This window comes from Artemia franciscana, chromosome 2, assembly GCF_032884065.1.
Source record: "Artemia franciscana chromosome 2, ASM3288406v1, whole genome shotgun sequence".
NCBI classification, from domain to species: Eukaryota; Metazoa; Arthropoda; class Branchiopoda; order Anostraca; family Artemiidae; genus Artemia; species Artemia franciscana.
Window position 1 is genome coordinate 59,418,030 of NC_088864.1, and position 24,429 is coordinate 59,442,458.

General features: G+C 32.5%; 1 protein-coding gene across 1 annotated transcript in view; it reads left to right on the forward strand.

Annotated features, from left to right (window-relative positions):
- Positions 1-24,429, forward strand: part of LOC136043858 (magnesium transporter NIPA2-like) — a 74,819-nt gene that overhangs the window by 17,055 nt on the left and 33,335 nt on the right. Inside the window, exons 2-3 of the mRNA XM_065728807.1 lie at positions 2,869-2,991; positions 7,226-7,368. Coding sequence (XP_065584879.1) covers positions 2,869-2,991; positions 7,226-7,368 — 266 coding nt within the window. The remainder of the gene's footprint in view (positions 1-2,868; positions 2,992-7,225; positions 7,369-24,429) is intronic.

Here is a 24,429-nt window from a genome sequence, read left to right on the forward strand (position 1 = left end):
GCACGTTTCAAGCCATTCAAAAAGTTTTTTTGGCTCAATTTTAGGAAAACCAATATTTTGCTTTCTATTTTATCTTCTATATTGAAGTCCTCTTGGCCAAAAGTCTGAAGTATTTGAGTTCTAAGCTTCTGAAAAAAAGACTTTATGACCCTCTTGAGTCCTATTTTTGGCAGACCATGCCCCCAAATTATTTTTTTTATATTAAGTTCTTTTTGGCTCTGAGACTACCGGCTGTAAGTTTCAAACTGACCAGGGACAAATCGGTGTGTGACCCATTTCCAGGACTGCTAACACACTCTCCCTTCAATAGTCAAGGGCAGGGGTCACTACATTAAAAGTAGGGATTCAAGACTACTTATAAGGCTGTTTAAGTATTAATTGTTTTCTAAATATGACTTTAACAATTAATTTAATATGATGAATATTTGAGAGATTAAATTAGAATTAACTCATTCAATTTAGCATTTTATTTTGATTGAGCTTTGTTAAGGAAAGATTTGAGTGTTAAGTAAGTTGTACCAGAGAACATGATGTTGATGTTGTGTTTTTTTTGTGGATTTGTTTGGTTATCACTACTCCTTATCATGTTGTTGCATTTCGAGGGGATTTGTTCATGTTTGTTAATAATTAATATTAAAATAAACAATTGCTTAAAAAACAAAAATGTTTTTGACTAATGATCCTTGAAAGTTTCAAACTAATCAGAAGTAAATGGTATTATTTGGGCCACGATTTTGAGGGAACTGTGCCTAAATACTATTTTTTTTTTTGAAAATGGGTTTTAGTTGGTCAGGAATTTATGTTCTCAAGTTGCAATTTGTCCAGAAAAATTTTGTTGATCTTTTTTAGCACACCGTTTTGTGCAAGCAGGTATATGTTTCTTTTATTATTTTTTTTTTTAATTGTTGTTTTCTTTACTCAAGGGGTTTCAGATATAAATGTCAATCCAATCAAAATATACTTTCTTCATGCCTAAGTTTTGAGAAACCTATGCCCCTAACCTAAGTTGTTTTTGTCCTTGAGGGCTCTCTTGGCCCAGGAACTTATGAGTACATTTGTCAAGCCATTCAAAGAAAAGAAGGACCAGGGGTGTAAGTTTTGAGCTGATCAGAGAAACAGTTTTGGGATATATATATATATATATATATATATATATATATATATATATATATATAGATATCCCTCTTTTAGGCCTATTTTTATGTTCCGCAAGAGATTTATGGCAGTAACTTTCAAACAGATCAGGGAAAACAAATCTTTTGACCAATTTCAGGGCCTCCTAGCAAACTTCTCCTTCCAAACAAAATGTTTGGTCTCCTTAGACAAAATGATTCTTGAAAGTTCCAAGCCAATAAAAAAAGCTTATGGTCTTTTTTTAAGGGAACCAGTATTTTTCTGTTGTTTTATCTTGTGTATTTATGCCCTCCTGGCTAAATACTTATGTATGTAACTTAAGAGCTGATAATAACCAAGCTGTATACATTTACCTAAGTTGAGCAGATTTATAAAATTGGGAATACTTTTGAATAGAACAGGTAAATTGTTTGTTAACAGTCTTATCAATTTGGTAACAATTTTGAGGATACAAAGAAAACAAAGAATGTTTGAAGGTGTTCAGGAATTTCTGTGCATGGTAAATTATAAATTATGTAAGATGCCTGTTTTTACTTTAATCAGTCGAAATATTTTTGAAAGTAACAGTGTAATTGTATCTTAAAAGAAATTCCCCAATAAAGCGTAACCCAGTTTTGCCATGCAGGTTAGCAGGTGTTAGACCACAAATAACTGGTTTTCTTTTGTCTTCTTCTGGCATGAAATTACCCCCCCCCCTAAAAAAGCAAAAAAGTCTGTGCAACAATACCTTCTATGAATCCCTGTTCATAGCTGCAGCAATAGCTGCAGCCTAGTAAAAAAAACAAGGAGCAGTCGAAAGTGACTTATTTAAATAAACCTGTTTAATTAGAAAAAAGAGGAGAAAATCGTTATAAAGAAATATCTAGTGAGACAAATTTCTTGCTAATTTTTGAATAAGAACATCAATTCAAATTCAACTGAAAAATACATTGTAATGGTTGTAGTATTTTCTAAAAATAAGTTTTGAGTCTGAAAAAGAGTTTTAATGACAAAATCAAAAGGAAAATCACGTTAAATTTTGATTTTGGAAAACCCCTACTATTAACAACTTCTTGCAGCATCTAGTCTGATTCGAACCTTGTGCAAGGTTCGAATCAGACTGCACAGCATCCTGAGGCAAACACAACAATGCATGTTTATCCTCCTTCTTAATCTATTTAAAGCCATTAGAAGCTGTAAGTAAAGGTTTATACTCCCCCACCTTGAAAACAAGGTAAATTATTTTTTGTGTGTTCAGCAGAAATGTATTCCCCTCCCCCTGGTAAGTGATTATAGAAAATCAAGAGAGGACTTTATTAACTGGAAATGAAAACATCTAGTGCTTTTTGCTATAATAAAATAATGATTTTGCCTCAAATTGTCAGCAAGTGAAAAATAATGAGATAGCCATCGGCTTTTTGAGGCTGAAAACTCTTAAGCAGATATCCACAATACGCATCTTTCCTTCCCCCATAATAAAGCTATAACATGCTTGCACTAGATAACATTTATTACGTATAATCTATAAAATAGCTCTTCATACTCAACTATCTCTAATGATAAGTGGGTCTGCATTATTACCAACAAGTCTCTTGTCCAATCCTGGTTAGAACCAATTTTTAGTTTGTTTAGGTTTTGTGCCTGTGATTTCTTTAGAGACTCCAAATATGAATGTTGTGATATCAAACTGCATTTTTTCATCAATTTATGCTTAAATCTATAAATTCCTTTTAAAGTGACTTAAAAATATTTTAGGAATTAGTTTCATCATCAAGAAGATAAGTTTGAAACGCTTGGGATTCAAAGGTCATACAAGAGCTGGAGCAGGAGGTTATGGCTACCTAAAGGACTGGCTTTGGTGGTTAGGCATTTTATCAAGTATGTTAGCTAAATTATTGATTTATCTTCTATTTCATGTGTATTAACTTTTGCTACCAATATATCACTAGTAGCTCTAATAATGCTACATTACCACTTTAATGGGACCACTGTCATTTGGACCATGTCTGGCAACAAGAGGAGGCGAGGCTTTATATGCTGGATTGCCTTCCAAATATATATTGATGTGAAGGACCCTCCCACCACCGTGGAAATTGTCAAGTTTAGTTACCTAAAAGTTTTTTCTCTCGCGTGTTCGACCTCTAACTCCTGCAAGGAAAAATCAATTTACCTCCTCCTAAAAGCCAGACCTGTGTGCAGCTTGGGTTTCGCTGCATGGTACTTATGTAGTTTTTGTTTTTCAAAACATGTTGCTCCTTTACCTATTGTAAGTGTTTGGTATGCTACTAATTCTTTACCCTGTTTAATAATTAGGTTTTTTTTGCGTTTATACAACCTTGACTTTAAGCAATAAACAGATAGGAATGATGAACCCCCATCCCCCTGTCCAGGTAGACAGTTCCAGAGAAATGTGAAGTGCCAAGATTAACTTGAGCACTGGCTGGACGTCCCATTACCCACTGAAGTCTCTGTACTCCGATCACTCCTCTATCTCTAGTCAATCTGACTGCCGTTTTCTGACTTCTCATCAGTTGTTGTTATATGACCGAATCTGTTGATAAACCGGCCCAAAATCTGTCCAATCTCCTCACAACGCGTAAAACTTTTTCAAAAGACTGGAAAAGTGCTGGGCTTGTATGTTCAGGTCTGTTCATCTGCCGTTGGTACAGCCTCGTCAACTTCGTGCAGTTGTTGTGACCAGCTGCTCCTAGGTATGGGAGCATATCGGAAATTGTTTGCAAATGAAGTTGCCAAAGACCATGTTCAAGGTGCCAGAAATAATTGACCTACCTGAAACGGTTATTGCAGTTTAACTTTTGAAAGGATCAATCAACCAAACTAGGAATTCTTCCCTAAGACGCGAAGACTATGTGACATTCTCACTAATTTTTGCAGAATTTTTCACCAAACGGTGTCTAAGTAATTCAGAGTGTCCGGTTCAACCCTGACTTTCACTATGTAAAACCGGTTTCATGTGCATAAGAATCTGATCGCTTTAGAGTTTGAGTAACATTAATTTCTTTAGATGTTTTTAACAGCTTCACAAGACATTCTTGTAATACCGTACGTATAATTACACAGTTAAGGTTATCCCCGTATATTTAAATCATTCTAGTAGATAAGTAGTATTTATTGACAATAAAATGTATCCTTTACTTTTGAGCCGTCCTGGCGAAGTGGTTGGCGTGCTAGTTTGAGGATTCTTTGTCCAAGGGGCATGGGTTTATCTTTGACATAGCCGGATATTTGGTTTGGGAAGGGAGTCAGTGGCGTGACTTTGTAATCTCAGTCAGAGTCGACCCAGATTTAAACGGGTGCCTGGAGAAATCTGGGGAAGGTAAACACGAAGAGTGTGCGAAAGCACAGGATGGCAGGCCCCCAGTCCCCCATCGCACTTCCTGGCTTAAGGGCAACGAATTGGAGATCATCACAGCCGGTTTGGACCTTAAAAGTCTAGTGCCGTCTACCTCACTTGCTTACTTTTGATGGCTCACAGTGAAACATACCCATCACGTCCTTTCACTATTTAGCTATGTGTAGATTATAGCTTGGCAACACTTGCCTTGGATCTTGAATATAGCTAAAAAGTTAACTAGAAGCCAAAATTGATCAGTAAACGTACTGCTTACACGTTCTTTCAAACTCTAGTGTTCATTGGGTGTGCGCGTGGGAGGGGGCAACATATGCAAGATACTAGGACACTACTTTATCCTAGTATTTCGGCATTGGCAGTGTAAGTTTTTTCTGTGTGGATCCGACTTCGTGTAATATCCAACGTGTATTAATGGACGCTATATCTTACACGTGTATTTTTATGGGGGGGGGGGGTGACTCAGGGATGGCCAAAACAGAGAATTCAGTCCATATTCGTGATTTATGTACCAGATTTTCTTATCACTGACCTTTTAGACGTACAACTAATTTTTTTAAGTCGTTATATTAGAAGAAAATATGAAAAACATCAATTTCGCCTTCACCAATTTCGTCCGATTTTATATATGTTGTAGAGAATTTTCTTCTCCGATTCGAATGATACCAAAATCAAAGCTAATGCATTTTGTTAGAGGTAACCCCTAAAGTTAATTTAGATTGACTGTACTATACTGCTGTGGTCGGTTAAATGCTTAAAAATATTAGGTAAAGCTCCATTTCCATTTCGACTTTTATTGACAAAGCGGGAAGCGAATGAAGCAATGAAAGCGTAAAAAAACTAGTTTCTGTGGGAAAATATTTTTCAGTATTTGATACTTTTTGCTTTGTCTGCAAAACACTCAAAGTAAATGAGGTTGAAAAAAGTTGATTGTGTCAGAAAAGCTGCGTTTTTAGCAATGTGTAATCTTGGCATTTAGCTCTCCGACCAGCCTAAAAATATGCTGTTTTTGCTTTTCTGTAATAGAAAAATATTTTTGTCATTAGAAAGTGTTTTCAAGTAGACCTACTCTAGTAAAGAAACGTCCCGTTTCATTGTCTAATAATAGAGGAGGCCATAAGAAAATCATATGCAACTCTGATAGCCTCAGGGAGTACAGAATTTTCAGAATTTACTTTTAAATTAGTTTTTGTGATTATCTTAGGTTTCTTAAATATAGAAAATAAATCTTATAAAATGGTCTTGTCCAAATTAGAAAAAAAAACTATTGAAGTCAGCGAGAGTTTTTTCTTTTGCCAAAATGTGGCACTAAATATAGGTTTAGCTTCTCACCTCTATTAAACTTCCTCTTAAAAAGATCTTAAATTTGTTACGTAAAGAGTCCGTGGGGTATGTTATCCTTTGTATTTTTGACGAATTGCAGACAAAAAAAAATCATCTATTTATGATATATTATGAAATATATATAGACATTTGAAACTTGAAGGACATTAAAAGAATTCAAGATGTCTATGTAATATGCTTTACGGAAATTCGTGTTATTATTAAAGCAGTTTTCCTGTCGCAGTGTCACAAAGAACAACGAACTTCTCATGAGAAGGTATAATTTTATTATTTTTGCTTCTTGATCTTTAAGGACCTTTGACACCAGAAATGTCATTTTGCGAGTCTATGCGTCGGCTGAAAGTATCAAAGACAAAGGACCGATGAGGTAGTTCTTCCAGCACCGTAGTGAGCTTCTGAGACAATTTTAGTGTAATTTGATAGAGGAGCTAGTTTAAAACAAAGAAAACTTCTTCTAAGTAATCTCTTACCAATTGTTAAGCAAAACGCTTTTCTAAATCAATGTTCGTACAACATAAATAATTTGCATCTTTCATCCGCAAAGATTTCAATCGAGGCAGTTGGTACAACAGGAAACTTCAAAAGCTGTCAAATTATTTAAAGAGACTTCTTTTGAGCTGATTTTTAACATTTCCCAAGCAGGTATACGAGAATATTTTTAGGACCTATCCTTTCCAGAACCTTAAAAAGAAAAGTATTATTTGTTCAATAATAATAAAAAGAGAAATACACATACTAATGATATAAGTTTTATTAAATTTGTGCATCTCAATCTCTGGCTCAAAACAGGAAAAGTTAAATAGTTTTTCAAAGATTTGTGATAAAGTAGGAGATAAGTGTTGACTTTTGGTTTTCTCTCATTTATTTAGATCTCTTGTCAAAGCTATACAAGTTACGGCAAGACCTCTCTCAATCAATGTTGAAATAGGTTTGTCCCCTCAAGCTATTAAAAATACATTTTATTCTCCTCCCTAATTTTTGTGAAATTAAATCCCTAGCCTAGCCTAGAATTTGTCTAGCCACTAGATTTAGGTTTGATGACGATTTTGAAACTTATTAAGGGCACTGGGGCCTCAGGCTGAGAGTTTTCGACCATAGAGACTATGATGATACCCTTTTCATGCATCCCAGCCTTACCATTGTAGAAATAGCAGCCAAAGTGTAATTTTTTAGTGCCTTATATCACTTTGTAATAGTGCTAAGTCCAATGATAAAAAACATATACAAAAGAATTAGCTTTTAAACTATCCCTTAAAGAGCTCTTTGTGGTATCCCAGGGCCCCTTTAGCGGCAGAGAAAAAAGAAGGAAATTATAAAGAATCAATCAAAAGTAGCTTAAAAATTACGTGCTTAAATATAAACTGAAAGTTCTCTCGAATGACTACATCTATTTTATAGTGGGTATTGGTGAAGGTTTGAATTTCGGTGCCTATGCTTTAGCTCCAGCTTCATTGGTAACGCCACTTGGTGCCCTAAGTGTTTTGGTGACGGCAGTTCTAGCTTCTAAAATCTTACATGAGCGACTCAACCTCCTTGGAAAGGTAAATATTCAACTCTTCTAATCAGGGACATACAGTGCTGCCATTTTCTCCCCTTATCCTGTATTTGAAAAAAATAACTTTTTTTTCTTTCGCATTTTCATTTGAAAATGATTCTTTCGCATTTTCGTTGAAAAAAAAAAGATAAAGAAAAAACAAAATCCCCCCCCCCCACCACTAGGTCTTGAAAAATACATTTTGTCTCCCCTCTCAACGTTTTTGTGAACATTTTTGTTGGCACGAACACTAAATTTTGTTTCGGTGGGACGACCCCCTCCTTCCGCATCTTTAACATATGCTCGCTTCTAATCCTTTTAATATATCACTTTCTGAGTTTTTATAAGTATTTCTGTATGTGATATCAGTTCCTTTTGACTCTTCTGTATATAGATCCTTAATTGTTTGCTTTAACAATGTTTATTCAAATTTCCAAGGGTATAGAATCAATAATTTAACTTAATTTATCGACATAACTTACCATAATATAATCAACTTACCATACCTTATTTAACATATCTTTGCCCACCCAAATTGGTGCCCTTGTTTTTCCCGGTTAGCGCTGTATAATGAGACATCAATTTTTCAATTCCTATCTTTCTTTTTCTTTTTGTAAAAAGCTATGCAGTAATGTTTTTTATTTTTTTTTTAAACTAAGTTTGTCTCTATGTCTACATGACAAATGAACTAGTTCAGCGAAAATGTAGAAACAATTCAAACAGTTCGTGGTAACGAACTGTAAGTAAGGAGCGACCCGGTTCAGTAGTAACCGAAACTTAAAAAGACTGAATTTTGATACCAATAAATAAAAATAATAGATCGCATGAATAGATCAAAATCAGTAGATCAAAAGAATCAGATTTTTATGCTGATTTCAAATATATAAGTTTCATCCGTTTAGTCTTACATTTAAAAAGTTACGAACCTGAGAAAATTTGCCTTATTTTCCAAAAAGGGAGAAGCACCCTCTAAAAGTCATAGAATCTTAATGAAAATCACACCGTCAGATTCAGCGTATAAGGAAACCCCACTGTGGATGTTTCAAGATCCTATCTGCAAAAATGTAGAGTTTGGTATTTTTTGCCAGGAGAAAGATCACGGATACGCGTTTATATGTTTTGTTGTTGTTGTTTTTTTTTCCAGAGCCGATTGTATTGACCCAGGGGTTCTAGGATATTGTGAGAGGACTCATTCGAACGGAAATTAAAAGTTTTAGAGCCCTTTTTAAATGACCAAAAAAATGGAGGGCAACTAGGCCCCCTCCTATTCTCATTTGTCCCCAAAGTCACCCGATTAAAATTTTGAGATGGCCACTCTGTTCAGCATAGTTGAAAAATATAACAAATTTGTCTTTGAGGATGACTTAATCCACACAGTCCTCGGGAGAAGGGTTGCAAGTTATGAACTTTGCCCATTGTTTACATAAATATAATATTGGTTATTCGGAAGTGTACAGACTTTTTCAGGAGGCAGGACTTTTTTTGGTAGGGGGTGTCAGGAGGATGGGTTACGTGGGAATATTTTTCCGTGGAGGAATTTGTCATGAAGAGAATTTTCCATGAAGGGGGGGCCGGTTTTCCCAGCATTATTTAAGAAACGATCACAAATAAAAAAAAAAAAACAACAAGTTTTCCTACCTGAAAGTAAGGAGCAGCATTAAAACTTAAAATGAGCAGGAATTATAACATATATGATGTGGTTCGCCTCATCGTCAACACCTCGCTCTTTACGCTAGTTTTTTTTTAGTAATTTCAAAAATGGAACAAATATATATATAAAATAATAAAAGATATTTAGATGATATTTTGGTCTTAAATTGTAAGGATTTCATTGATATTTCTAAAAATATATATCCATCAGAGCTTATTCTTGAGCCTAGTCATGGCGCTGGTCATGAAGATCATTTCTTAGATTTAAATATTAATATTTGTGATAATAATAAATTAAGTTTTAAAATGTATAATAAAACGGATGATTTTGATTTTGAAGTGATTAGTTTCCCATTCCCTGAAAGTAATATACACTCAAATATCACATATTCAGCGTTTTTCTCACAGTTACTTCGTTATGCAAGGATTTGTAGTAATTATATTGATTTTAAAAATAGATGTAAAATCTTAAGCCAAAAATTGATATCAAGAGGTTTTTCTGCAAATAAATTAACTTGGCATTTTAAAAAATTTAGTTTTCATTATAACGAACTTTTAAATAAATATCAAAAGAATTATCTAGAAATACTTAAAGAAATTTTTTGACTAATTTCGGAGGTTCGAGAAATGTTGTCACAGCGCCATTTATTTTGAATTGGGTTTCTATTTGAGCGGAATTTTTAAAAATTAGCCACATGGTAAAGATGAATTATATAATTGTTTAGTTCATTCAGGTTTTTTGCAATGTGTTAATATTTGTGATTTGGTAAAATTTTTAATATTTAGTTTACCTATTGTTGCTAAAGGGAGGGATATATTAACAGGATAAGCTTGTTTTGGTTTTACTTGGTTGTTTTACATTTGCTGTGTTTTTTTTTCATAGACATGTATTTTGGGGGTGATACCTGACGCGGGGATGCCATGGATATTCTGTGGTAGCCACAACACTGTGCTGGGTAGGGAATTTAGAGTGGCGAAACCCTATATAGGCCAGTGTATTCTCCTGATGAGCCCTTATGTTGGGTGTTGCCTCTGAATTATTTGTCTATATTATTTTTTCTATGGTTTGGTAAATGACGACTTATACTTATTGACGACATGACTGCCTGTCCATGGATTATTCTTTATGGTTGATTGTGTGTGGCTATGCTGTTTGACCTATGTGATTGTATGGATGAGTAGGGTTAAGGCCTCATTCAAGTGCTGGTCTATATTAATCACTAATTTAGGAAAACAGTCTTCCTTTTCTCCTTCTGTCTCCTTTTTTTTTTTTTTTTTTTTTTTTTTTTTTTTTTTTTTTTTTTTTTTTTTTTTTTTTTTTTTGTGTTTGTGCTGTAGCATTGGTGATTTCTCTTTTCATGATATATATATATATATATATATATACATATATATATATATATAACTATATATATATATATATATAGAGAGAGAGAGAGAATTTAAAGTGGCGAAACCCTATAGGCCAGTGTATTCTCCTGATGAGCCCTTGTGTTGGGTTGTTGCCTCTGAATTATTTGTCTTTAGTATTTTTTCTATTGTTTGGTAAATGACGACTTATACTTATTGACGACACGACTGCCTTTCCATGGATTATTCTTTATGGTTGATTGTGTATGGCTATGCTGTTTGACCTATGTGATTGCATGGATGAGTAGGGTTAAGGCCTCATTCAAGTGCTGGTCTATATTAATCACTAATTTAGGAAAACAGTCTTCCTTTTCTCCTTCTGTCTTTCTCTTTTTTTTGTGTGTGTGTGTTTGTGCTGTTGCATTGGTGATTTCTCTTTTCATGATATATATATATATATATATATATATATATATATATATATATATATATATATATATATATATATATATATATATATATATATATATATATATCAGCCTGGCCGATAACCCCATTCGGCCGTCCTGGCCGAATGGGTTGGTGCGCTGGATTCGGGATCCCTTGTCTGAGAGGACACGAGTTCGAATCCTGGTGAACCCAATTCTTCAGTTTGGGACGGGGGTCAGTGGCGTGACTCTGTAAGCTTAGCCAGAGTCGAACCAGCTCTAAATGGGTACCTGGAGAAATCTGTGGAAGGTAAACAGGAAGGGTGTGCGAAAGCACAGGATGGCTGGCCCCCAACCCCACATTGCACTTCCTGGCTGAAGGGCCAAGAAACGGAGATCAGCACCGCCGGTACGGACTGTAAAGTCTGATGCCGAATCCTTTACCTTACCTTTATATATATATATATATATATATATATATATATATATATATATATATATATATATATATATATATATATATTAATTATATATAGAGTTCCACTGCAGAAAATTCCCCCTACCCAAAAATGTGTGTTTACGAACAAATAAAATAAATACTTGACGCAAACAAAAGGTAAATTCATAACTTATAGCCCTTCCTTTACGTTATGTGGGGGGCATGTCATCTACAGAAACAACACTGTATCCTGGTGGGGGAGGTGGGGGGTTTGACCCCCCAGTTTACCTATTGCTGCTAAAAAGAGGAATATATTAAAAGGATAAACTTGTTCCAGTGTTACTTGGTTGTTCTACATTTGCTGGTTGTTTTTTTTTTTTCATAAGCATGTATTTTTGGGGTGATACCTGACACGGGGATGCCATGGATATTCTGTGGTAGGCACAACACTTGACTGGGTAGAGAATTTAAAGTGCCGAAACCCTATAGGCAAGTGTATTCTCCTGATGAGCCCTTGTGTTGGGTTGTCGCCTCTGAATTATTTGTCTTTAGTGTTTTTATTGTTGGGTAAATGACGACTTATACTTATTGACGACACGACTGCCTTTCCATGGATTATTCTTTATGGTTGATTGTGTATGGCTATGCTGTTTGACCTATGTGATTGTATGGATGAGTAGGGTTAAGGCCTCATTCAAGTGCTGGTCTATATTAATCACTAATTTAGGAAAACAGTCTTCCTTTTCTCCTTCTGTCTCTCTCTTTTTTTGTGTGTGTGTGTTTGTGCTGTTGCATTGGTGATTTCTCTTTTCATGATATATATATATATATATATATATATATATATATATATATATATATATATATATATATATATATATATATATATATATATATATATCAGCCTGGCCGATAACCCCATTCGGCCGTCCTGGCCGAATGGGTTGGTGCGCTGGATTCGGGATCCCTTGTCTGAGAGGACACGAGTTCGAATCCTGGTGAACCCAATTCTTCAGTTTGGGACGGGGGTCAGTGGCGTGACTCTGTAAGCTTAGCCAGAGTCGACCCAGCTCTAAATGGGTACCTGGAGAAATCTGTGGAAGGTAAACAGGAAGGGTGTGCGAAAGCACAGGATGGCTGGCCCCCAACCCCCCATTGCACTTCCTGGCTGAAGGGCCAAGAAACGGAGATCAGCACCGCCGGTAGGGACTGTAAAGTCTAATGCCGAATCCTTTACCTTACCTTTATATATATATATATATATATATATATATATATATATATATATATATATATATATATATATATATATATATATATATATATATATATATATATATATATATATATATATATATATATATATTAATTATATATAGAGTTCCACTGCAGAAAATCCCCCCCTACCCAAAAATGTGTGTTTACGAACAAATAAAATAAATACTTGACGCAAACAAAAGGTAAATTCATAACTTATAGCCCTTCCTTTACGTTATGTGGGGGGCATGTCATCTACAGAAACAACACTGTATCCTGGTGGGGGAGGTGGGGGGTTTGACCCCCCAGTTTACCTATTGCTGCTAAAAAGAGGAATATATTAAAAGGATAAACTTGTTCCAGTGTTACTTGGTTGTTCTACATTTGCTGGTTTTTTTTTTTTTTCATAAGCATGTATTTTTGGGGTGATACCTGACACGGGGATGCCATGGATATTCTGTGGTAGGCACAACACTTGACTGGGTAGATAATTTAAAGTGCCGAAACCCTATAGGCAAGTGTATTCTCCTGATGAGCCCTTGTGTTGGGTTGTCGCCTCTGAATTATTTGTCTTTAGTGTTTTTATTGTTGGGTAAATGACGACTTATACTTATTGACGACATGACTGCCTGTCCATGGATTATTCTTTATGGTTGATTGTGTATGGCTATGCTGTTTGACCTATGTGGTTGTATGGATTAGTAGGGTTAAGGCCTCATTCAAGTTCCGGTCTATATTAATCACTAATTTATGAAAACAGTTTTCCCTTTCTCCTTCTATCTCCTTTCTTTTTTTTCTTTTTTTTTCTCTTTTTATTTTTTTCTAATTTGTTTGTGCTCTTGCATTGATGATTTCTCTTTTCGTTATATTATGTTATGAATATGTATGTATATATATATATATATATATATATATATATATATATATATATATATATATATATATATATATATATATATATATATATATATATATATATATATATATATACTAGCTGTTGGGGTGGCGCTTCGTGCCACCCCAACACCTAGTTGGTGGGGCGCTTCGCGCCCCCCCCCCCCCCCCCCCCCCCCCAAGCCCCTCCGCGAGCGTAAGTCGTTACGCGCCATATTAGTTACGCGCCATTGTAGTTGTGTCCCTGTGTCCCACCTGTGAATATAGATAGATTTATATATGTGTTTCAAACTACGTAAAAATTGCGAATATACAACATTCTTGGCTTTCCCATTGTCTGTGCATATACAAAGCCGTATGTACTAATAATGACGTCATATGCAAACGCTCTTTTTACAAACAAACAAACATGCATACACAAAGCTCGTTTTTATATAGATAGATAGATAGATAGATACAATACAAATTAACTGCGTAAAACTTGCGAATATACAACATTCTTCGCTGTCCAATTGTCGCTGCATATAAATTGATTGTCAGGTTTACCGACCCTCGAACATGCAACGTACAATTGTCCATGGGAAAGACAATCAGTATTAAGATCTATACCACATTTTTCTAATGATTGACCTTGAGCTTTGTTAATGGTGATTGCAAATGCTAATCGAATTGGGAATTGCAATCTTTTAAATTGAAAAGGCAGATCCGTTGGAATCATGGGAATGCGAGGAATAAGAACAGCCTCACCCTCAAAAGGCCCTGTCAAGATTGTGGCCTCTATTAGGTTTTCCATTGTTTTTTTACGGCAAGTCGCGTGCCATTGCAAAGCTTTGGTGGGTTGATATTTCTTAAAAGTATTATTGATACGTCTATTTTTAGTTGTAGCACGTGTGGTGGAAACCCTGAAAGATCTATGGAATTTAAAAATTCAGATGGATAATTAACCGCTTCATTTGGTTCCAAAACTGTGTCGACTGACTTGTAAAGGACTGCCTGGTCTCGAATCTTGGTCAAAACAATATTGTTGATTTCGTGGACGTCTATATTTTTGGGTGCAAGAATCGCTCTTTCACTTAGCCATTTATTATTTTTATAATTTTTTAGAATATTCGGAAATGCTTTTTCAATCAATTCATTTTTGGACGTCACTAAATTACAGAAATCAGCAGGTAGTTGTATACGTCCTGAAATTGAGTCTACTGGGAGCTTTCCGTTTCCAATTGCCAGCAATTGATCTGAAAATGTTTGACCAGAGTCATCGTTTTGCAATCGGACACGCATATTTGTAGTTAATTTTAATATTTTTACGTTTGCCCATAAATTAGAATTTTTCAGGCAAGCATTCATTTCGTCTGCAGGAGTTGATCTAGGTATTATAGATAATGTTTGCCTGAAATCTCCCGCAAGCAATATTAATGTGCTGCCAAAGGGTTTCGACTTCCCTCTCAAATCTTTCAAGCATTGATCCAGAGCCTCGAGCGATTTTTTGTGTGCCATTGTGCACTCATCCCAAATAATAAGTTTGCATTGCTGCAATACTTTACCCATCCCAGATGATTTGGAAATATTGCACGTGGGAGTTTCTGTAGAATGCAAATTCAGAGGCAATTTCAAAGCGGAATGAGAAGTTCTTCCACCAGGCAGTAATGTTGCGGCTATTCCGGACGACGCAATTGCCAACGCTATATCATTTTTTGATCGAATTTTCTTCTATATTGTGGGTAACTATCATTGCCAGTAATTATGATTGATACTAAAAGTCGAGGATATTGCTTTGTGCACCTTCCTTTGGCCATGCATGGTGAATTTTCGTTCAGTGCACTGCAAGGTCCATGTATCATATTTTTTACAATAATATCATGTAACCCCTTATCGACATTTTTATCAGGTATTTCAGCGGAAATCACATCATCAATTTCGTTCGAAGTAATTTTTTATGTAGCCAGATTAGTATATGTGCGTGTGGCAAACCTCGTTTTTGCCATTCCACTGAGTACATCCAGCATCGCACTGACCCAAACACTTCAAGTTTTACTATGTAGTTTATCATTGATTTCAACTTTTGCCGGAAGACACGGGCCGTAATGTCCTGCCTATGAACCACCGATTGTCCTTGAAGTAAAAGCTGCAGTATCTCGTCCCAAGATTGATTACATGTAAATGTAATAAATAAATCTGGACGACCATAGAGACGAACATACGCAATAGCATCTTGAGCATATTCATGCATATGACGGGGACTGCCAGCATATGACTAAGGTAAAATTGTTAATCTTCCAAGGTTTGTGGTATTAACGTCATTTATAACTGCATCTCGCAAATGAATGTATTGTTCAGAGCGGAGCTTGATCTGATTCAGGCGGATATATAGCAAACGTTCTGATTCAATTTTAGCATGCATATCAACGACAAATTGGTGAAACAATTCACGGCATTTTAAAATATAATTTTCTTCATCCTGCCGAATCATTAGTCTATAGGAATAATAATGCATTGCACTGCATTTCTTATTCATTGCTTTGTTAGTGGCTGGATTCATCAATTTAATATTAAAGTGATAGCCGTCGGCTCCATCCCAAAAAATGATAGGATATTGTAGGGCATCGTAGCATCGATGAGTTTCAGCAATTCTTAACAACTGAGCGTTTCGCTTATGAAGAATAATATCTCGAGGTAAAAACTGATTACCGACCATAACGATTGCCACTTCGTCGATAGTTGGAGCATTGTATCTACGCATATGTTGGCCAGGAGGCGTTTTGTCAGCGGAAATAACAATTTTATGCGTATCAGTAGGCATCAAATCGATGGCTGTTTTGAACAGACGCACTAAATTATTATTTTCGTGGAAAAGATGTGGCAATTGGGAAACGATTGTCCTTTCAACCTTGGAGAAATTTCGCAACGTGCATTCAATTTAGAATTTCTATCACTGATGAAGAACAATTGTAAAAATTTATGATTCTCGCCTGAGAATGGTAGAAGGGACCCTGCTCTATGATAAATTTGCCCTTTTACTTTGAAAGTAGACATAAATTGATCTGGATTTTCGATTTGGGCTCCAAACGACGTCATTTGGAAACATGAGTTGTATTTTCTGATTTTTGACAAAAAACGCTTAGATTCTGACGTAGTTCCAGTAAGGAAAGTCTTCAATGGCTCTGGTGGTGCAGCCATTAGAGGAAGTTTAACTTTTCCTGAGGCGCAACACATTCCCATTGTTTCACCATTGAATTTCAAGGCCTTGCAATAGGGACAAATTTTAGACATTGTCCCGATTTGAACACATCTACTCAAGCTATAATCATCGACTGGGCTGTACCTGAATGCCAGGCGATAACTTTCAGGTTGCTCTGATTCCTCGGCACGCTTTCTTTTCTTACTTTCTCTATCAGCAGCAAGCCTGATTTCTTGCTGTTCTTGTGATTCCTCGGCACGCTTCCTTTTCTTACTTTCTCTATCAGCAGCAAGCCTGATTTCTTGCTGTTCTTGTGATTCCTCGGCACGCCTTCTTTTTTCACTTTCTCTTTTAGCAGCAAGTCTGCTTTCGCGTTGCTCTGGTAGTTCCTCGGCACGCTTTCTGTTCTTTCTTTCTCTATCAGCCTCAAGCCTGTTTCCATGCTGTTCTTTTGATTCCTCGGCACGCTTTCTGTTCTTTCTTTCTGTATCAGCCTCAAGCCTGTTTCCTTGCTGTTCTTTTGATTCCTCGGCACGCTTTCTTTTCTGACTTTCTCTATCAGCAGCAAGTTTTTTGGCATAGACTCTTTGAGCATCTTCATCGGCTTTTGCCATTGTAAGTTCATCAGTCATTTTAAACTTAAACATTAATAGATTTCTACGTGAACATATATGTCTTAAAATATATTTAATGACGTCACCGTCATAGCAAAAATGACGACAACTAACTTCATGATTAAATATCTTTAATGACGTCACCGTCATAGCAAAAAAAAAAGTAAGTTCATCAGTCATTTTAAACTTAAACATTAATAGATTTCTACGTGAACATATATGTCTTAAAATATATTTAATGACGTCACCGTCATAGCAAAAATGACGACAACTAACTTCATGATTAAATATCTTTAATGACGTCACCGTCATAGCAAAAATGACGACAACTAACTTCTTGACGTCAGTCGACACAGAAACATGACGTCACCTGACAGACACACAGACAGACAACTTATTTATATATATACACTAGCTGTTGGGGTGGCGCTTCGCGCCACCCCAACACCTAGTTGGTGGGGGCGCTTCGCGCCCCCCCCCCAAGCCCCCCCGCGCGCGTAAGTCGTTACGCGCCATTGTAGTTGTGTCCCTATGTCCCACCTGTGAATATATATATATATATATATATATATATATATATATATATATATATATATATATATATATATATATATATATATATATATATATATATGTATATATATATATATGTTTTTAACTACGTAAAACTTGCGAATATACAACGTTCTTTGCTGTCCCATTGTCTGTGCATATAAATAGATTTTCAGGTTTACCGACTCTTGAACATGCAACATATAATGGTCCATGGGAAAACAATCCGTATTCAGATCTATACCTCATGATTCTAATGATTGCCCTTGAGCTTTGTTGATGGTGATTGCTAATCGACCATTCCCTGAGTCGCCATCGTCATTTATATATCCCCCTGTGCACCCCGGCGTCCCCTTTGTAGTTATGTCCCTGTCTCCCGGTCGTCATTTATATTCCCTGTGTCCCGGTCGTCATTTGTGTCCCGGTGTTCCAGTCTGTGATTTCTCTTTGAGTGTCCCGGGCGTCATTTATATTCCTTGTGTCCCGGTGTCCCGGTCGTCATTTATATCCCCCTATGCCCCCCGGCGTCCCCATTGTAGTTGTGTCCCTGTGTCCCGGTCGTCATTTATATTCCCTGTGTCCCGGTCGTCATTTGTATCCCGGTGTCCCGGTCTGTATATACATTCGTTTTTTAGTTTTGTTTTTCTCCTTTATTTTTTTCCTTTTTTCTTTTTTTTCTTTTTTAGTTTATTTAGATTTTTAGATTTTTTAGTTTTTTTATTAGTTTTTAGTTTTTTTGTAGTTTTTACCATTTTTTTAGTTTTTTTAGTTTTTTTTTTTTACTTATGTCCTGGTCGTCATTTATACTCCCTGTGTCCCGGTCGTCATTTGTGTCTCGGTGCTTTGTTGATTGCTAATTTATATTATATTTATATTTATATTTTTTATATTTATTAATATTTTTTTAGTTTTCTTTTCTTCTTATTTTTCAGTTTTTTCCTTTTTTTTAGTTTTTTCTTTTTTAGTTTTTAGTTTTTTTTTTGTTTTTTACCTTTTTTTAGTTTTTTTTTTAGTTTTTTAGCTTTTTTAGTTTTTTTATTAGTTTTTAGTTTTTTTTTTTAGTTTTTGCCTTTTTTTAGTTTTTTCAGTTTTTTTTAGTTTTTAGTTTTCTACCTTTTTTTAGTTTTTTTTAGTTTTTTAGCTTTTTTATTTTTTTTTCCTTTTAGTTTTTTTTGTAGTTTTTACCTTTTTTAGTTTTTTTTCTTCTTTTGTATTAGTGTGAAATAATTCAGACGTCATATGCGGACAAACACGACGTCACTCGACAGACAGACATAACCCACAAACAACTTATTTTTATATATATTTATTCATATTTTTTTAGTTTTCTTTTTCTCTTTTATTTTTCAGTTTTTTCCTTTTTTTTAGTTTTTTTCTTTTTTAGTTTTTAGTTTTTTTTAGTTTTTTACCTTTTTTTAGTTTTTTTCTAGTTTTTTTAGTTTTTTAGCTTTTTTAGTTTTTTTATTAGTTTTTATTTTTTTTTGTAGTTTTTGCCTTTTTTTATTTTTTTCAGTTTTTTTTTTAGTTATTAGATTTTTACCTTTTTTTAGTTTTTTTTAGTTTTTTAGCTTTTTTAGTTTTTTTTTTCTTTTTAGTTTTTTTGTAGTTTTTACCTTTTTTAGTTTTTTTCTTCTTTTGTATTAGTGTGAAATAATTCAGACGTCATATGCGGACAAACATGACGTCACCTGATAATATTTTTTTAGTTTTCTTTTTCTCTTATTTTTCAGTTTTTTCCTTTTTTTTTAGTTTTTTCTTTTTTAGTTTTTAGTTTTTTTTGTTTTTTACCTTTTTTTAGTTTTTTTAGTTTTTTAGCTTTTTTAGTTTTTTTATTAGTTTTTAGTTTTTTTTTTAGTTTTTGCCTTTTTTTAGTTTTTTCAGTTTTTTTTAGTTTTTAGTTTTCTACCTTTTTTTAGTTTTTTTTTAGTTTTTTAGCTTTTTTAGTTTTTTTTCCTTTTAGTTTTTTTTGTAGTTTTTACCTTTTTTAGTTTTTTTTCTTCTTTTGTATTAGTGTGAAATAATTCAGACGTCATATGCGGACAAACACGACGTCACTCGACAGACAGACATAACCCACAAACAACTTATCTATATATATAAAAATAAGTTGTCTGTCTGTGGATGTGTGGATCAGGTGACGTCACCTGAAAAAACTGGATCAGGTGACGTCAAAACTGAAAAAACTAAAAAAAGGCAAAAACTACAAAAAAAAACTAAAAACTAATAAAAAAAATAAAAAAGCTAAAAAACTAAAAAAACTAAAAAAAGGCAAAAACTACAAAAAAAACTAAAAACTAATAAAAAAGCTAAAAAACTAAAAAAACTAAAAAAAGGCAAAAACTACAAAAAAAACTAAAAACTAATAAAAAAAATAAAAAAGCTAAAAAACTAAAAAAACTAAAAAAACTAAAAAAAGGTAAAAAACTAAAAAAACTAAAAACTAAAAAAAACTAAAAAAAAGGAAAAAACTGAAAAATAAGCTAAAACAAAGGTAAAAAACAATAAAAAACTAAAAAAAAACTGAAAAAACTAAAAAAAGGCAAAAACTACAAAAAAACTAAAAACTAATAAAAAAACTAAAAAAGCTAAAAAACTAAAAAAACTAAAAAAAGGTAAAAAACTAAAAAAAATAAAAAATAAAAAAAACTAAAAAAAAGGAAAAAACTGAAAAATAAGCTAAAATAAAGGTAAAAACCAATAAAAAACTAAAAAGAAAAAAAGGAAAAAACTAAAAAAAATTTTCATCTAAAAAACTAAAAAAAACTAAAAAAGGTAAAAACTAAAAGAACTAAAAAAGAATAAAATAAATGACGACACTCAAAGAGAAAGCGACCAGGACAAAAGGAATGTTCGATTAGCAATCAACAAAGCACCGGGACACAGGGAGTATAAATGACAACCAGGACATAAGTAAAAAAAAAAACTAACAAAACTAAAAAGAAGGTAAAAACTACAAAAAAACTAAAAAGAAAAAAACTAAAAAAAGGCAAAAACTAAAAAAAAACTAAAAACTAATAAAAAAGCTAAAAAACTAAAAAAACTAAAAAAAGGCAAAAACTACAAAAAAACTAAAAACTAATAAAAAAATAAAAAAGCTAAAAAACTAAAAAAAACTAAAAAAAGGTAAAAAACTAAAAAAACTAAAAACTAAAAAAAACTAAAAAAAAGGAAAAAACTGAAAAATAAGCTAAAATAAAGGTAAAAACCAATAAAAAACTAATAAAAAACTGAAAAAAACTAAAAAAGGCAAAAACTACAAAAAAAAACTAAAAACTAATAAAAAAGTAAAAAAGCTAAAAAACTAAAAAAACTAAAAAAAACTAAAAAAGGTAAAAAACTAAAAAAATAAAAAATAAAAAAAAACTAAAAATAAGGAAAAAACTGAAAAATAAGCTAAAATAAAGGTAAAAACCAATAAAAAACTAAAAAGAAAAAAGGAAAAAACTAAAAAAAATTTTCATCTAAAAAACTAAAAAAAACTAAAAAAGGTAAAAACTAAAAGAACTAAAAAAGAAAAAAATAAATGACGACACTCAAAGAGAAAGCGACCAGGACAAAAGGAATGTTCGATTAGCAATCAACAAAGCACCGGGACACAGGGAGTATAAATGACGACCAGGACATAAGTAAAAAAAAAAACTAACAAAACTAAAAAGAAGGTAAAAACTACAAAAAAACTAAAAAGAAAAAAAAACTAAAAACTAATAAAAAAACTAAAAAATCTAAAAATCTAAATAAACTAAAAAAGAAAAAAAAAGGAAAAAAATAAAGGAGAAAAACAAAACTAAAAAACGAATGTATATACAGACCGGGACACCGGGATACAAATGACGACCGGGACACAGGGAATATAAATGACGACCGGGACACAGGGACACAACTACAACGGGGACACCGGGGGAAACAGGGGGATATAAATGACGACCGGGACACCGGGACAGGGAATGGTCGATTAGCAATAACCATCAACAAAGCTCAAGGGCAATCATTAGAATCATGAGGTATAGATCTGAATACAGATTGTTTTCCCATGGACCATTATATGTTGCATGTTCAAGAGTCGGTAAACCTGACAATCTATTTATATGCAAAGACAATGGGACAGCAAAGAATGTTGTATATTCGCAAGTTTTACGTAGTTAAAACCATATATATATATATATATATATATATATATATATATATATATATATATATATATATATATATATATATATATATCTATATTCAAAGGTGGGACATAGGGACACAACTACAATGGCGCGTAACTATTATGGCGCGTAACGACTTACGCGCGCGGGGGGCTTGGGGGGGGGCGCGAAGCGCCCCCACCAACTAGGTGTTGGGGTGGCGCGAAACGCCACCCCAACAGCTAGTTTTTATATATATTTATTCATATTTTTTTAGTTTTCTTTTTCTCTTTTATTTTTCAGTTTTTTCCTTTTTTTTAGTTTTTTTCTTTTTTAGTTTTTAGTTTTTTTTAGTTTTTTACCTTTTTTTAGTTTTTTTGTTTTTTAGCTTTTTTAGTTTTTTTTATTAGTTTTTACTTTTTTTTTGTAGTTTTTGCCTTTTTTTATTTTTTTCAGTTTTTTTTTTAGTTATTAGATTTTTACCTTTTTTTAGTTTTTTTTTAGTTTTTTAGCTTTTTTAGTTTTTTTTTCTTTTTAGTTTTTTTTGTAGTTTTTACCTTTTTAGTTTTTTTCTTCTTTTGTATTAGTGTGAAATAATTCAGACGTCATATGCGGACAAACATGACGTCACCTGATCCATCCACAGATCCACACACAGACAACTTATTTTTATATATATAGATATATATATATATATATATATATATATATATATATATATATATATATATATATATATATATATATATATATATATATATATATATATATATATATATATACATATAAAATATATATCTATATATATAAAAATAAGTTGTCTGTCTGTCTGTGGATGGATGGATCAGGTGACGTCACCTGAAAAAACTGGATCAGGTGACGTCAAAACTGAAAAAACTAAAAAAAGGCAAAAACTACAAAAAAAACTAAAAACTAATAAAAAAAAATAAAAAAGCTAAAAAACTAAAAAAACTAAAAAAAGGCAAAAACTACAAAAAAAACTAAAAACTAATAAAAAAGCTAAAAAACTAAAAAAACTAAAAAAAGGCAAAAACTACAAAAAAAACTAAAAACTAATAAAAAAAATAAAAAAGCTAAAAAACTAAAAAAACAAAAAAAAAACTAAAAAAAAACTAAAAAAAAGGTAAAAAACTAAAAAAAATAAAAACTAAAAAAAAATAAAAAAAAAGGAAAAAACTGAAAAATAAGCTAAAATAAAGGTAAAAACCAATAAAAAACTAAAAAAAAAAAAACTGAAAAAACTAAAAAAAGGCAAAAACTACAAAAAAAACTAAAAACTAATAAAAAAAGTAAAAAAGCTAAAAAACTAAAAAAACTAAAAAAACTAAAAAAAGGTAAAAAACTAAAAAAAATAAAAAATTAAAAAAAAACTAAAAAAAAGGAAAAAACTGAAAAATAAGCTAAAAACGAAACTCAAAGAGAAAGCGACCAGGACAAAAGGAATGTTCGATTAGCAATCAACAAAGCACCGGGACACAGGGAGTATAAATGACGACCAGGACATAAGTAAAAAAAAAAAAACTATCTATATATATAAAAATAAGTTGTCGGTGGATCTGTGGATCGTGGATCAGGTGACGTCACCTGAAAAAACTGGATCAGGTGACGTCAAAACTGAAAAAACTAAAAAAAGGCAAAAACTACAAAAAAAACTAAAAACTAATAAAAAAAAATAAAAAAGCTAAAAAACTAAAAAAAGGCAAAAACTACAAAAAAAACTAAAAACTAATAAAAAAGCTAAAAAACTAAAAAAACTAAAAAAAAGGCAAAAACTACAAAAAAAAACTAAAAACTAATAAAAAAAATAAAAAAGCTAAAAAACTAAAAAAACTAAAAAAACTAAAAAAAGGTAAAAAACTAAAAAAACTAAAAACTAAAAAAAACTAAAAAAAAGGAAAAAACTGAAAAATAAGCTAAAATAAAGGTAAAAACCAATAAAAAACTAAAAAAAAAACTGAAAAAACTAAAAAAAGGCAAAAACTACAAAAAAACTAAAAACTAATAAAAAAAGTAAAAAAGCTAAAAAACTAAAAAAACTAAAAAAACTAAAAAAAACTAAAAAAAGGTAAAAAACTAAAAAAAAATAAAAAATAAAAAAAAACTAAAAAAAAAGGAAAAAACTGAAAAATAAGCTAACATAAAGGTAAAAACCAATAAAAAACTAAAAAGAAAAAAAGGAAAAAACTAAAAAAAATTTTCATCTAAAAAACTAAAAAAAACTAAAAAAGGTAAAAACTAAAAGAACTAAAAAGAAAAAAATAAATGACGACACTCAAAGAGAAAGCGACCAGGACAAAAGGAATGTTCGATTAGCAATCAACAAAGCACCGGGACACAGGGAGTATAAATGACGACCAGGACATAAGTAAAAAAAAAAATTAACAAAACTAAAAAGAAGGTAAAAACTACAAAAAAACTAAAAAGAAAAAAAAACTAAAAACTAATAAAAAAACTAAAAAATCTAAAAATCTAAATAAACTAAAAAAGAAAAAAAAGGAAAAAAATAAAGGAGAAAAACAAAACTAAAAAACGAATGTATATACAGACCGGTACAT